The sequence below is a fragment of the Apis laboriosa genome, unplaced genomic scaffold, assembly GCF_014066325.1.
Source record: "Apis laboriosa isolate Shangri-la unplaced genomic scaffold, ASM1406632v1 scaffold28_cov147, whole genome shotgun sequence".
Taxonomy (NCBI): Eukaryota; Metazoa; Arthropoda; class Insecta; order Hymenoptera; family Apidae; genus Apis; species Apis laboriosa.
Window position 1 is genome coordinate 494,512 of NW_025222687.1, and position 16,650 is coordinate 511,161.

General features: G+C 20.0%; 5 protein-coding genes across 6 annotated transcripts; 3 read left to right on the forward strand and 2 right to left on the reverse strand.

The window, feature by feature from the left end:
- Positions 1 to 298: 298 nt before the first annotated feature.
- On the reverse strand, positions 299 to 4,137 carry LOC122714219 (U3 small nucleolar RNA-associated protein 14 homolog A). The gene is made up of 8 exons (XM_043935384.1): positions 3,996 to 4,137; positions 3,387 to 3,603; positions 2,968 to 3,264; positions 2,637 to 2,888; positions 1,922 to 2,225; positions 1,711 to 1,836; positions 821 to 1,599; positions 299 to 745 (listed from the first exon to the last, which is right to left on the reverse strand). The coding sequence occupies exons 1-8, from the start codon at positions 4,094 to 4,096 to the stop codon at positions 299 to 301; spliced, it is 2,523 nt and encodes an 840-aa protein (XP_043791319.1). The 5' UTR covers positions 4,097 to 4,137.
- A 616-nt stretch (positions 4,138 to 4,753) lies between these two features.
- On the forward strand, positions 4,754 to 6,136 carry LOC122714204 (guided entry of tail-anchored proteins factor 1-like). The gene is made up of 4 exons (XM_043935351.1): positions 4,754 to 4,980; positions 5,055 to 5,220; positions 5,530 to 5,597; positions 5,692 to 6,136. The coding sequence occupies exons 1-4, from the start codon at positions 4,912 to 4,914 to the stop codon at positions 5,881 to 5,883; spliced, it is 495 nt and encodes a 164-aa protein (XP_043791286.1). The 5' UTR covers positions 4,754 to 4,911; the 3' UTR covers positions 5,884 to 6,136.
- A 1,295-nt stretch (positions 6,137 to 7,431) lies between these two features.
- On the reverse strand, positions 7,432 to 10,968 carry LOC122714202 (coiled-coil domain-containing protein 6). Its single transcript, XM_043935348.1, has 6 exons — positions 10,747 to 10,968; positions 9,483 to 10,023; positions 8,938 to 9,073; positions 8,744 to 8,871; positions 8,497 to 8,591; positions 7,432 to 8,372 (listed from the first exon to the last, which is right to left on the reverse strand). Exons 1-6 carry the CDS (start codon positions 10,966 to 10,968, stop codon positions 8,217 to 8,219), a joined length of 1,278 nt encoding a protein of 425 aa, XP_043791283.1. The 3' UTR covers positions 7,432 to 8,216.
- LOC122714203 (nuclear nucleic acid-binding protein C1D-like) lies at positions 10,937 to 12,921 on the forward strand. 2 transcript variants are annotated; one of them, XM_043935349.1, is made up of 3 exons: positions 10,937 to 11,062; positions 12,311 to 12,552; positions 12,652 to 12,921. In XM_043935349.1, the coding sequence occupies exons 1-3, from the start codon at positions 10,947 to 10,949 to the stop codon at positions 12,822 to 12,824; spliced, it is 531 nt and encodes a 176-aa protein (XP_043791284.1). In that variant the 5' UTR covers positions 10,937 to 10,946; the 3' UTR covers positions 12,825 to 12,921. The 2 variants fall into 2 exon arrangements, with proteins under 2 accessions (XP_043791284.1, XP_043791285.1); XM_043935350.1 differs by lacking the exon at positions 10,937 to 11,062 and adding an exon at positions 12,023 to 12,075.
- A 1,038-nt stretch (positions 12,922 to 13,959) lies between these two features.
- Positions 13,960 to 16,303, forward strand: LOC122714201 (bifunctional 3'-phosphoadenosine 5'-phosphosulfate synthase-like; the record flags this gene model as incomplete). The annotated part of the gene is made up of 4 exons (XM_043935347.1): positions 13,960 to 14,421; positions 14,653 to 15,456; positions 15,576 to 16,010; positions 16,088 to 16,303. Coding segments are annotated over exons 1-4 (1,491 nt in total), but the record flags the coding sequence as incomplete, so codon positions are not given.
- Positions 16,304 to 16,650: the final 347 nt, after the last annotated feature.

Consider the following 16,650-nt stretch of genomic DNA (forward strand, 5'->3'; position numbering starts at 1 on the left):
GAATAGAAATTTAAAATATAAATAATTATGATAATGAACTGAAAAGGAAATTTAATTTTTCATAAATTTCATTATTTTTTTAAATAATAATGAATTATTATATTTATTATATATAATTATAATTATAAAATATTTATATAATCAATAAATAACTAGTCAGAAATGATAAACAAGGAGAAAATATAAAATTATTATTACATGTATAATATATGAACAAATTTGAATATTTCTAAAAAATTTATACATAATTATTTCAATTTATTTCAATATAATTTTTTTTTATTTATTTTATTTAGATTTATTTTATTTTTTTCTTATTATTTATTATATTTTTTTTCTTAGAAGTAAATTTTCGATTTTTTTCATTACTTTTTTTAACTAAAACATTTTCATTCATTGGTTCAATAATTTTTCCTATACGTGTTTTAATAACAGGCTCAATTAATTTTCTATGAGCATTTTCAGATACAAAATTTCTTCCAATTGGCATTCTAACACTAGCTTCATAATCTTTAACACTTGTAAATGGATATGGCAATTCATTAATCTGATGCTCTTTTATTTTAGGATTATCTTGTTCTAATATTATTACATCACCCTTATTTTCATCTTTTCGAGGTAAATCTTTCGGTACTCTCAAAATAAAACGTCTTTTTTTACGTTTTGAAACCTTAATATTTTTTCCACCCCAACAACCCCATCCTGGTAATGTTAAATCGATATCCTTAGGTTGAGATTTTTTCACCTGTATATAAATTTAATATTATATTTTATAAAAATAATTTAGAAAAAAAGTTATAATAATAATTTTTTTACTTACCTCTTCTTCTTTTTCCTTTCTGAACTCTTCTATAATGTCATCATCTGCAAATGCTTCACTTACTATATTACGTCTTTCTTCATCATTTTCACTATCATCCAAAACATCATTACCACCAGTAATATCAACTGGAAGATCTGTATTTAGATGTTTAGGTTTTATATTCATGTATTTATTTGGATCTATTTCTATCTTATTTGATTTATCTATAGATAAAGTGTTATCAAATTTTATATTTTTAAATTTTTCTAATTCAGTATTCAATTCCAAATTATTTTTATTGACAGTTTCATATAAACTTAAATCTAAGATTGGTTTTTGTTTTTTTGTTTGAATTTCAAGACCATCAAAATTATCTTCTTCAAATTCAATATTTTTATATTTTCTTTTTTTTTTTTCAACTTTGTCATAATTCTGAGTAACACATTGAAGCTTAGATTCAATTTGTTCTTGAATTTTTTCTTCCAAGGAATCAAATATTTTATTTATTTTTTCGTTATTTAACGAATTAGATAATAAAGAATTGACATTTTTTGTAGTAATATTTTCTATAGATTCCACATTCCAACTAGAAGTGGCTATAACTTTATTTAAATGTGGTTTTGGCAATTCAATTTTTTTCTTAGATCTTTTATCATTATTTAACATAACTTTTTCTGTAATTTTATTATATGAATTATTTATATCATTTATGTTTTCAACATTAAATTCTACCTTTGTTAAATTTTCCTTGTGATTATTAATTTCAAATGATTGCACATTATATGTATTATTATCAACTAAAAAAAAAAAAAAAAAAAAAAAAAAAAAAAAAAAAAAAAAAGAATTAATTTTGTATTTGTTAGTCAAACATAATATAATATATACTTTTATTATTATATATTAAATACCTTTTGAATTGGAATTTGATTCATTTATTACTGAGATCATCTGTTTATTTGAGTTTTCTGGTATATTTTCATTATTTTGGTTTTTAAAAGAATCTTTAATAGTATCAATATTTTTGTCTTTTTTCTCTATGAAACAGATTTTAATAATAAAACTTACAATATATTATATTTCTTATATTAATATTTTTTATTATAATTTTTATAAACATACCATTACAAAATTGTTTATCTTTGGATGAATTATTCATTTGTTTATTATCATTTGTATTGATGTTTAAATCTTTTTTTTGTAATTCATTATTTTGATTATCCCAATATTTTCGATAACTTTTAACAAATTCATCAATTTCTGATTCAGTTTTGATATGTTTCATCCATGGATTTTCTTTATCATTAACTAAAAACTGTATAGATGAAGTATCCCCTTCATCTTCTTCATCACTATCATTTGGATTTTTTAATTTTTGAGTTAGATCTCGACTAATTGATAATTGTTGTGCAAGTTCTTGTCGAGTCTAATAACATTAAAAGTAAATTATTAATGCAATAGATTACAATTAGATTGAATATCTGATGAATATTCATAATACAAATATTCAAAAATTATCAATAATTTAATTCACAATATAATATTCACAATATATATATAATTCAAAACACTTAGTATGTATACATATATTCAATTAATTTCAATTAAAATACTATTTATTATATAATGAAAAATCATCATATCATATATAAAAAAAAAAGATAACAAAACTCTTTTCAAATTTTATATAATTTTTTTTTATAATTAATTTAATTTCATTAAATCTCAAGAAAATCTTATTATATTTTATCTTATAATAATAAAAATCATAATAAAGATTTCTTTTCATTTTAAAAAATTTATTTAAATTTATATACTTACTGCTTATTATACTTACTGCTTTATTATATTTTGCTCTAATTTGCATATATTTAGCCCACTTTCCTGTATTTCTATGTTTTAATGACATTCGTTCTTCTGCTCTAATTCTATCCAATTGTTCAAGTTTTTCCAATGCAGCTTCAGGATTAGTTTTTTTTAATTCTTCAAATTCTTTTAATTGTAATTTTATTTTTTCTCTTTTTTGAACACGATGAAACTTTTTACTTTTAATTTTACTTTGACGATGAGCTTTTGCTTCTTTATAAGACTATAAAAAAGTACAATTAAATATATATAATATATAATAATAACTAAACTATTAATATTTTAAGTTTTTAATATAAAACCTGTTGTGCTCTAATTCTAGCAGCTTCTTTTCTTTTCATAATAATTTCCTTTAATGTCAAAGAAAATCTATCTTTTTTTTGTTCAATATTTTCTTTTTCTGGTTCTAATACAGCAAGCTCTTTCTCTAAATCTGATTGAAGTCTAAATCTTTTAACAAATTCCTTAGAAGGTTCTAATTTCATTGATGATTGATTTAAAGGAAATTGAAGTGATTCTGCTGTTCTGTTCTTTGTTATTACAGCATTCCATTTTTTTAATTCTTGTTTTGTATTTTTAAAACCAACTATTCTTTTAATCTAAAGATTAATCAATATAAAGACTATTTAAAACATTTATATTCTAATACATTACTTATAAAATTTATATAAAATATTATATGAATATTTTAATTATACAATATAAATAAAAAATTTTTTACTTTATCAGCTATTGGTTTCTCCAATGGTTTTGATAAAACATGTATTTTTTTCTTTATATCTTGTAAACTTTTAGTAATTTCAAGATGATGACCTTTTTTTCCTAATGTTTTGGCTAAATCATGTATTTGAATTGTATCTCGATCAGATATTCCACTTTTTACTAAATGAAATTCTGATACTTCTAATGTAGGTTCACTTCTCTCTGCTTTTTTTATCCTATGATAAATTTAAAAATATATATTTTTATATATATTTTTTTTATATATATTTTTATATATATTTTTTATAAAGATTTTAAAATTAACAGAATAATATCTTATATAATTATAAGATTGTATAAATAAATATAGAATATTTTTATAATTGTGATACAACAGAATGATTTCTATTAAATTTGTATTTCTGTTAAATATTGATAATCTTTAAATCTTATAAAATATAATCTTGAAATTAATATTTGCTACTTTGAAACAAATAATATTTATTTTTGAAAACATTATACATTTTTTTCTATTATTAAAAGTAAGATATTTAAAATAAAATGGTTATAAGATCCTATAAAATAAGAAATAAGAATAACATAATAGATATTATATATTATATGCAACCTTTGTCCTTTATCAAGTTGTAATACAGCATCCAAAAGTTTAGAATGAGATTCTGATATATCTCTTTCTGTATCATCTAAAATTTCTGAATAGTTCAACATATTTAATCACACCGTGTATTCTACTTTTCATAAAACCGATGAAAACACTACCAATTGTAAGCATAGAAGAAATAAAAATGATATAGAAATAAGACATACCATATTTTTCTTGTAAACCTAGATTTAATAGTATACCAATAATATAATATTATATATCCTCTTATCCTCTTTAATATAATATAAATATATTTATAAATCTATTATAAACTTATTTAATATTTTTGGCGTAAAATTTTAATTATAATATATTCAATGATATTTAATAAATATATATATAATTATAAATTATATATATTAATATAATTTATCAATATAAATATTTAATAAATATAAATATTTTTTTAAGAATTCTATATCAATCAAAACGATAAATCATATTTATATAATATATTAATTTATTATTCAATAGAAATATAGAAATTTAATAAATTTAATTGTTATTTCAAAATATATAAATTTATTTAATAATTATATTAAGTTATAATAAATTAAAAAAGTTAAGAAAATTTATTCGAGATTTAAGAATTTAAGAAAAAAATAAATCTGTTATTCAAAACCAATAAGAAAATGCCACAAATATTTTAGTATGCCAACTAAATAAAATTTAAAAACTTAGTAATTAATTATCCCTAGTATAATTAAGTTGTCCATCTATTACACATCTTTTCATATGTTTAGGTTAACATAAGTAGTCATATAATGTTGTAACCTCCAAAGCCTTTTTTATTAAAAATCGAAAGGTATTTTCCAATGGTATTTAATATTTGATTAATATCCAATAAGAAATATGAGATTTATCTTATTGGAAATATAAAATGAATTTACTTATAATATCAACTGTAAGTTGTCTTTTAGAATACATTTTCCCATCTTTAATTAAATATGTAAGTATTGATGATATTTTATATTTCTTATTATAATTAATTATATTTATTACAAATTATTATTCTTATTATAGATTACGTCTCGTTTATATACAATAAATAAGCATGATATGGAATTACGAAATGATTTGATTAATTTAAAACAAGAAATGATTGGGATATCCATAGTAGATGAATTTTCGAAATATGCAAAACTTCAGCGTAAATGTAATAAATTAGAAAGTACATTAAAAGAAAAAGGTAAAATAATATTATATTGAAAATATTATAAATTAAAAATCAATGATAAATATTAGAATTATAAGTACACTAATAGAATTATAAGTAATAAATTAGATATATTTTATATTTTTTAATTTTTTATGATTTATTATTATGATAATTAAAATCAAGAATTAAAATTTTTTATGATTGATAATTATAATTTATGATTGAAATATGAAGTAATAAAATTATAATTATATCATATCAAATTTTAGTTTTATTTTTTATTTCTTTTCATTATTTATTGTTAAATTTATCTTATAAAACAATATATTCATTATTTAGCAAATGAAAGATTGTCTTCCAGACTGAAGGTACAAATATCTGTAACATATGGTTTTCGTATATTAAATGTAAGTATTTAAGTTAATATAAATATTTATTTGTTTTTATTATAATTTGACATATTTAATGATTCATAATAAATCATATTATTTATATTTTTAGGGTTTATTAATGTTGATTTTACTATATCTATATACAAATAAACCTGTAATAATTTTACCAAAAGGCATACTATGGCCTATACAAAGTTTATTAAGCTGGCCATGTTATCATGAGGATTCTATTTCTTTGATTATGTGGTTAATAATTGCAAGATTAGTTGTGGCTACTTGTAAAAAAAATGGTATGACATAATATTAACATAACACAATATTAACAATTTAAAAAATTAGATTTTATAAGTAACATAATACAAATTTTCCAATAAATTATTATTCTTTATGTATAAGCATTCATGGCAAAATTTGATTTTCAACCTGTCAACATATGAATGAACAAGTTTAAAAATGTACATAAAATTTATACTTCTTCCTTAATATGCTATGAAAATAATTGTAGTGTTTGCTATATATATTGTATTTGCTAAAATATTTAAATAAATGTCATATTTTTAAGTATTTTATTAAATTATTAATATAATATTTTTATTTTACTTTAAATTTATTATTTATTTATTTTATTTTAACTTTAAATAAGGATAGCAATAAATTTTACAAAAATAATAGCAAAAAAGTGACTGTATTTCATAAAAGCTTAAGTAAAGTACATAATACGTAATAATGAAGTATGTCTGTATAACTATTAATGAGTAATAATTTTATGTTTTAACAAAATTTCTTTATATGTGACAATTAATACATTTATTCCGTATAATGTAGCAACGTTTTTATTCATGTGTAGAGTATTCGTGAAACATCTATTTTATAAAGCATAAAAAAAGTATTAATTTTTCTTATTATCATAGGTAAATATTTACCATTTAATTCTCAGTAATTTTATGATTTTAGATTAGCTTTTATGTGATATTAATTTGCATTTTCTTAATGATTTTATAATTTAATATTGTGACATATATGATACTCAAATATTACACATAGAAATTTTATCATAGAAAGTTCTATAATACAAAGGTAGAATTTTTTTTTTAACTAAAAGATGAATTATATATCTTTTACTTTATTACTGAACAAAGGACAAAAAATATTGTCCATAACATATTTTCAATAACAAATTCATAAATCTCACGTTTTTTTGAGCACCAATGTAGTAAATAATAATGTTTAAATTATTATAAAATATAGCGCAAGATTGTTATGTCATATTTTATCACATTTATATAAATATCAATTGAAAATATATTATACATGACATATGTTACAAAATTGCAAATTTTGTGATTAAAAGGCACACAAAATATATTAATTTAATATTTGACAAACATATTCATTTTGTCAAAGACCAATATTATTAAAGATTAAAAAAAAACAAATATTATATGCATTAAATAATGGTATGTTTACCAAATCAAATTAAATAGTTAAATATTATTCATTATTAAATTGAAATACTTGTACATTACTAATACAACAAAATATTTGAAATATATTTAATTATAATAATTTTTCTTTTTCAAATGTTTCATATGATTGCATTTAAATGCAACAATGTCATGTAGATGTTATCATCACAATATTAGTTTTGTTGATTTAAACACATACAAATGCTTATATTTGAAATACTCACATTATGTGATTGTATATAAAGTATTTTAAACGAACCATAATTGAGATATTATAAAATTACAAAATAAAATATTTTTTGGAAAAAAAAAAAAAAAAAAAAAAAAAAAAAAAAAAAAAAAAAAAAAAAAAAAAAGAATTAAGTAAGAAATTTGAGAAATTTTCATTTTTTATTTCTTTGTTAATCACTTTTTTTTTTTACCTGTAATTGCATATTTTTTAAGGCATTAATTTGAAATGTCGTTCTCGCTCTTCTATTTTCATTATAAATATTAATCATACAAAATTATAGTTATGCAACTTGAAAACTATTATCCACCATATTATGCCATATAATCAAATTATAAAAACTAATATTACAAGAAAAAAATATTAAAATTTAAATAGGTTACATAGTAACCGCTACAGAAATATTTATTTCTATTACCTATATACTTAAATTAAAAAGTAATATTTTTTTTTCATACTACTACTTTGAAGATTTAAAAAATGCATTAGGTTATTTATAATAATAATAATAAAATGCAAAAGAAATTAGAACAGCGATCTTCCCATTAATTTTCATTCTGTTAGGCTATTTGAAGCAGTTCAGAATTTTTATATATGATTATTTTTGTTTTTTTGTATTTCTTTTTGTTTTTTTCTTTTTTTTAAATTTTTTTTTTTATAAATACTATTTTATATATTTGAAGAAAGATTTAAGCGACTTGATACAAATACAGAGCAATTCATAAAATATTCAATTTTATGGATATTTCGAAACTAATTTATGCGCAATATACTATTATCATAAAAACAGAAAAAAATGACTGAAATGTTAAAAAACAAAATGTTTTTAAAAATAACTCTCAAGTATGTTATACAATCACATAGCAAAAATGCATCAACAAAAAAGTACTTTATACGAATACACGATGAAATATTTGTTATTAGATGAATTCAACTGACTTATGTTTTAGTAATATCCATTGGTGATCCACCAGTTGTATTTGTAGCTGTATTAGCTGCAATTGGTGGACCACTTGGACTTACAATAGTTGGTGGAATTGCAGGTTTAATGAATCTATCTGACGTGCGTCTATTGGATGAGGTTACCACATGACCCTGTTTAAAATTATTAAATATTTCAGATTAATACAATATTAATATTTCATATATAATATATTATGTAATACATTAATTACCTATATATTAATTATTGTAACTATTTAAAATAAATGTAACTTACAGTGGAAGGAGGCGATGAACTTGCAAATGGAATTGTAGTAGGTTGTCCACAAGCATAACATCGATTTGTATTAAATCCTTCTCTGGTTGATGAACCTATAAATATAATATATATTAATAAATATATATTTATATACAAACATATACAAATAATAAATGATATATCGCATAATGATATATAAATATTAATAACAATAATATATAAAAATGATAAATTTATTTCATTTTTATTATGTTATTATGATTACCTGGACTTAGTGGTCTAGAGGAACTAGGTGAAGGATTGTACGGTACTGGGCTAGAAACAGTACGGTTTCTTATATTTCCACCAGACATCACAATTTCATTGTAGTGCCGTTCTTCTTCCATTTCCAAACTAACAAATAAATGAAGTTTAAATATCAAATTAAGGTATTCATATAATTTATATAATATTATTTACCTAGATTCTGATTCTGAAAGATGTCTACATAAAGCTTCACGACGCTCTACTTCCAATTGCAATTTTCTCTGAAGTCTTAAATTTTCTTCACGAATTTGTTTTTCTTCATTTACATATCGTTGCATTTTTTCTGTATCTAAAATATAAATATGTATTTAAAATATTTAAAATATTTATGTAAATATTTTTTTTAATTATAATTATTTTTTTATTGTAATTTTCTCATTTTTTAATATTTTTAATATTTTATTTATTTAATAATATTTTAAATGCTATGCAAAGGATTTGTAACATTTTAATTGATAATTAAATATTCTATATTACATTAAATGTTAAAAAATTAATAATAAAATATGAAAATATTTAAATAAAATATTTTTTTCTTATTTTTTTTGTAATTAAAATAATTTAGCAAACTGTAATATAATAGCATATTTAAATTGAATGTTGCAAATATAATATATTGTTGTATTTTTATAAATTTCAAAACATACTTATTATTTATTACAAATAAATTCATATTATTGCATAATAAAAATTCTTACGTTCTTGTTGTGAAATAAACAAGGTATGTCTTAATCTGGCTACTTCACTTCTTAAAGTTTGAATATGTGCACTTAGACTGGTAGCAGTATCACCATTATTGATTTCTCTTGGCGAAGCAGGATCTGACACAGGTTGATCTAATTTTATTTGAAGCATTCGTTTTTCAGCTTCCAATTTATCCATTCTTTTCCATAATTTATTTACTAATGCTTCCTGTTCTTGTTCAAGTGTATTTTCAAGTTCTACTTTCTCTCTACGTAACTGTTCTAAATTGCTTTGTTTTGCAAGTGTTTCAGCTTCAAGTTTTTCTATTTTTCTCATTAACTTATTCACAAGACATTCTTGTTCTTGTTCTAAAGTTTGTTCCAATCTACATTTTTCTTGACGCAATTGATTTAACTTTCTTGATAAATCATTTGTTAAACACTCTTCCTCTTGTTCATAATGATGTGCTAAAGTTTCTTTTTCTTTTTTAAGAGCTTGAATTTTTTTTAATAATGTATTACTTATAAATTCCTCTTCTTGTTCAGCTTTAGCTTGCTATAATATAATTCAACAAGAATATTAACAAAATAATAAAATATTTAATTTATCACAATTCATTAAAATAAAAATATGTGAAAATTAAAAATTATTATGAATTTCATTTTGAAATTAAACAATTTAAAATTTTGATATAAAAAATATATTTGTAACTATATATTTATAATTATAATTATTAATTTTATCAACATGTTAATAGCTACTTATATTAAATAATTTCCAAATTTATAGTATTTTATATAAATAATATAGAATCAAATTTTATTATTATTAAAAATTCATTATTCAAGATTATCTTCATTTATAAGTGATATATATATTTTATGTATAATGATACATATATTTTATTTTTGTTAAATAAAAAAAATAAAAATAAATAAATCTAAAATTATTTTAAAAATATCTTATGTAAATATTAATATATTGAATATAGTTAAATTATGAAAAATTAAATAAAAAAAGAAAATTAAAATATAATCATATAAAAATATATATATTTCAAATAATATATAATATTGGAAAATAATTATAATAAAGACATAATTTTGTATAAAAAATATTTTATAGTGAATAAATTCTTTTAATTTAACCTAAAATTAAATATTTTAAATATTGAATAATGAGATATTATAATTATAAAATATTTTACAATCAAATAATATTTATAATTAATAAATAAATATATTATTTAGTTGATAAGATATACTATAAGAAACTTACTATAATGACAGAGGCTTGTCGAAGACCACGATTTTCTTCTTGTAATGCTTTTACTCTTAATTTATATGTTTCTAATTCAACTTTAAGAACACGATTATGCTGTTGTAGTGACTCAATTCTTTTTTGAAGTTGTTCTCTAGTTACAGGAGACGGTGGCATCATAATTGGCCCTCCGTCGATCGAGCTTGAATCGCTTTCAGATGCGCTATCACGGTCAGCCATTTTTCTTAGACGAAAATTTTTTAAAAACAACTTATAATTCTTTCTTTTTCATCGCACATTCAAATAAAGATGAACAATATCTTTTTTCTAATATGTAAGTATCAATTTTTTTTGTTAAAACTTCATTACTTTACATTAAAAATACTGTAATATTATAACATCCTACCACGACATGTGTTCTACCATAAAACAAATCAGCTGTTTGATTCTCCATGAATTACTTGCAAAGAAGATGTCAAATATATTTCGAAAATGTAATTCCCTAGATTTTTAAGAACTTATTTTAAAAATGCAAATTTAGGGAATAATTAAGGGTTATTATATTTTATATTGGTAACTATTGGTATTGAAATTCTTTGTTTAACAGAGAACACAAAAAATTAAAACAATTAATTTGGAACATAGATAATTTTTATTTTTGCAGACAATTTGTTGAAACCATTTATTGTTTAAAATATAGAAGAATATTAATTCGAAAAAGATTTTTTTTTCTTAATGTGTTTGTTCCAATTTTTATTTAAAATCCTGGATCTTCTTAAATTTATGGTTCAATCATAAATCAAATTGTATTGTGTATTAATTGAAAATTTTCAAAACTTCATTTTCTTCAGATCATAAAGAAATAATTTATTATATTAAACAATAGCATTCACATATATAAAAAAAAAAAATTATACTGCATCCGAATTAAAAAAAAATAAAATTAAAAAAAAGAAATAAAGATTTAAATTAAAAATTAAAAAAACATAATTCTTAAAAAAAATTATGATTGTTTTATTATTGTAATATAATCTAATCAAAATCAAATATTTTGTAGAAATAACATTTTTTAAATATTTAAATTTTAATTTTTTTTTATTATATGTCATCTATATTAAATATTCAAATAATAAAATAAGTATATATATTAATGATAGATATTTCTTATTTTTTACATGTAATAATGATTTCAAATTTCAGTTCTTATTTATAATGTTATTACATGATAGTTAAATATAAAATTAAATATAAGTTAAATATAATTAAATATAAAATTAAGTTCACATGATAATATGACAATTTATTAAATTTTTGATTATATAAAAAAGTTTATAATAATTTTTCAAAGTAAGAAAAATAAATTAAAAAAATATTAAAATTTATCATTGAACAATAAATTTAATTGCAAATAATATACAATATCCTAAAACAAATATTATCTTATGATTTGAAATTCTAATCATGAGAATCATCTAGATTGTGAATAAAAAATGAAACTATTGTACTTTATAATAGAATATTTAATGGAAATTTTTTTCTATAAGATTTAAAGTTTTCATTATACAAATTAAATAAATTATAGGTTAGAAGTGTCATTATCCGAAGTAAACATGGATGCAGATTTTGAAGAATTGTCACATGATACAGATATTATTACAAGAATTAAACAATTTCGCGATATAACGTTAAAAATTGAAGATACAATTAAATATGCTACAGATCCTGCAATATATGAAAAACTTTCTAACACAGATAAAATTGAATATAATCTATTAATGTCTTATTGCTTAAATAGTATGTTTTGGATGTATTTACGTGCAGAAGGTAAAATAGAACAATTAATAATTATATAATAATTTTAAATTTAGTAAAATATTAAGTGTTTTTATTAAATATTTTATATAAGATTTTGATTTTATATAGGAATTGATCCAGCAAAACATCGAATAAAATTGGAAAATGATCGTTTAAAGAAGTCTATGGCACGTGCAAAAGAAATTAATGACAAGAAAACTCTAATGCCTCATATAAACAAAGATGCAGCACAAAGGTTTGTTAGAAATGGATTATGGGAAATAAAAAATAAAAAAAAATAATACGAAAATAATATAAATAATATAAATTATAAATAAATTTGTATTATGATTTAAGTATAATAGTGCATTAAATTTATAAAAAACATTTTTAAATATATATTTCTGTGTATATTAAATTTATTAGAAAATAAACGTTTTTTTTTAATGAATTAATTTCTATATTTAAAGTTTTAAAATTATATACATAATATATTTTTGAATAAATAACTGATGTAATATTTTATATATAATTCTTTTTTTTCATATATATTTAAAAAAAAGATATTTTTAAATACAAGAGAGATATATATTTCTTAAAATACATATATCATATTTATTTATTACCATAACTTTGTTTATATTCTTGAATAAATATTTATAATCTTAGAATAAAAATAATCTTATATTTAAGTAATACAATATGAAAAAAGTTAATCAATTTATATCAATAAATCAATAAGTAATATTTAACATATATAAAATCCATTGGCCCACTATGTAATATAAATAATTACATATTACATAAATTTTATTTATATACTTTTTTAAGATAAATAAATGTTAAAGAATTAAATATATAATCTCATAATGAAGAAAATATAATGAAGAAAATAATAGATACTTGTAGGAATGATTTACAATATTATTAAAACATTTAATATAGTGATTATTAAATCATGTTTTTAAATATTGAATTATATATTAGAACATCTTTATTTTTAATTTGTTCAGATTTTCAAAATAAATCAAAATATATATTGTTAGGTTATATAAACGATATTTTTGGATCTATTAAAAAACCTATGTATTTTGTAACTAAAGTGCAACGCAATAGATATATTGAATAATAATTTGTATGTATATTATTTTCTTAACTATCCAAATATATTATACATGTATATAGAATATACAATAAATAAATATATGTCCAATAATAAAAAATATAATATTGAAAAAAAAATTTATAATAATGATACTAATTGTAGTTTAATATTAGTTTTGTAATGTTTAATATTTTTTTATTTTTATATTAAAATATTTTTCTAAATTTTTAAAGCATAATAAATATAATACTAATAATTTAATTGTATTTATTCAATATTCTCCTAATTAGAATTAATAATATATAAATATAAAATATATATATTTAGTTTTTTTATTTATAACATATTTAAAATTATAATTAATTTATATTCTTGAAATGTTAAAGATGATTAAGAAATACCATGATTACAATTATAAATTAACATCGTTTGTTAAAGTGTTAGCATTTTGAATGAACTAGTTTTATAGTATAGTATGGTTAGAGCATGTTTCGTATTATTCACTATTGCAGTTGTGTATCACTGATCACGGAATAGAACATTTCCTATTTTTTATTTATTCAATTTTAATGTACAAAAACATATATAAATCGCAATAAAATCAAAATTTATTTTCTTGTTTTTTTTGAAAAACAATTATTTTTATATTAAAAATTTAATATATTAAAATTTTATCTTATATTCGCGATCAATTGCCACGTATACAAGTGCATTCATAAATATATATATATTTACGAAGTCAAAGATATAATATAGTTATGTCAAACGAAACTCCAAATAAACGTATGATGACGGTATATATTATTTATATTTTCTAAGATACTTTTACTAATAAACATATACATTCAATACATAATATTTAAAATGTTTATATATATTTATTTTAATTTAATTCTTAAGACAGATAAATTCTTTTTATTATTTTATAGATAAAATTATTTTAGAGTAATTAAGAATATTTAAAATTGATATTTTTATATTTATTTTTTTAATTTTTGTATTATAAATAATAAAATTTTTATTAGACTTGTAGCAATGTATCAGAGCAAGCACATCATGTATCAAGAGCAAAACGTGGACAAGCAATAGGCAGTATAAGAGGTTTTCGAGGATGTACAGTTTGGTTAACAGGCCTTTCTGGTGCAGGAAAAACTTCCATAGCTTTTCAAGTTGAAGCTATTTTAGTTAATCATGGAATTGCTGCTTATGGACTTGATGGAGATAATGTAAGAAGTGGTTTAAACTGCAATCTTGGTTTTAGCAAAGAAGATAGAAAAGAAAATATAAGAAGAGTTGCAGAAGTAGCAAAATTATTTGCCGATAGTGGTCAAATTTGTTTATGTAGTTTTGTATCGCCATTTGAAGAAGATAGACAAATGGCAAGACAAATTCATAAAATGTCGGATCTTCCATTTTTTGAAATTTTTGTTGATACACCTCTTAATGTATGTGAAGCTAGGGATACAAAAGGATTATATAAAAAAGCACGTGAAGGCACAATCAAAGGTTTTACTGGAATAGATCAGATGTATGAAAGACCAACAAATCCTGATTTAGTGGTAATCACTGAAAACTGTACTCCAGAAGAATCAGCTGCAACTGTTATTGATCTTCTGGAGAAACATTGTATTATACCAATACTTCAAAAACCCTCTATACCAATACGGGAGTTGTTCATTCCAGAATCACGAATATCTTCTGCCAAAACAGAAGCAGCTACTCTTCAGAGTTTAGAAATTAGTGAAATAGATGTACAATGGCTCCAAGTTTTAGCAGAAGGTTGGGCAGCACCTCTTACTGGTTTTATGAGAGAACATCAATATCTTCAGGTATATAACATACATATATAATATATATTAATATAAAATATAAAGTAATAATATAAAAATAATATTAAAAATTCAACTATTATTATTACAAGCATAAACTATTTCTAAAATATTTTTAGACTCAACATTTAAAATGTCTTCTTGAAGATGATAAAGAAATTAACCAATCAGTTCCCATAGTCCTTGCAGTACATGCAGAGGATAAGCAACGTTTGAATGGGCTTTCAGCTTTTACATTGAAATATAAATATAAACCTCTTGCAATATTACGTAGGCCTGAATTTTATTTTCACAGAAAAGAAGAAAGATGTGGTTGGCAATTTGGTACTAATAATTTAGGACATCCATATGTAAAAATAATTCATGAATCTGGCGATTGGTTAGTAGGTGGTGATATAGAAGTTATTCAAAGGATTAGATGGCATGATGGTCTAGATAAATATAGACTTACTCCAAATGAAATTAGAACAAAATGTAGAAAAATGAAAGCTGATGCTGTATTTGCATTTCAACTTAGAAATCCTATACATAATGGTCATGCATTATTAATGCAAGTATGTTAATTTGTTAACTTATAATAAATTTATATAATAAATTTTTTTACATAAATATTTTATATTTGTATTTATAGGATACAAAAAAACGCTTATTAGAAGATAGAGGATTTAAAAATCCTGTTTTATTGTTGCATCCTCTGGGTGGTTGGACAAAAGATGATGATGTACCATTACATACAAGAATTCTACAACATGAAGCTGTACTTAATGAAGGAGTATTGGATGCTAGTTCTACATTGTTAGCAATTTTTCCAAGTCCAATGATGTATGCAGGACCAATTGAGGTAAATTTTAATTATATTTTCATTTATTTTATAATTACAATAAAATAAATAAAATATTATAATATTGCATTTATATATTTTTTTGTTTATAATTATACTTCACAAATATTATTAAAATTAATAATATTTTATTTATAAATTTAATTATTATCGATTTTAAGATTTGATAATATTATTATGTTTATATTATATATTTATTTATATTGTATGAAATAAAATTTATAGAATTAGATTTAAAATCTGGCAATTTGAACTGATTATCATATATCACAAACTGCTTTTTTTAATTTAATCATTGAAAGTTTAATTCTTTAAGAAGACTATTATTTTTTTAATATTGATCATGTATATAT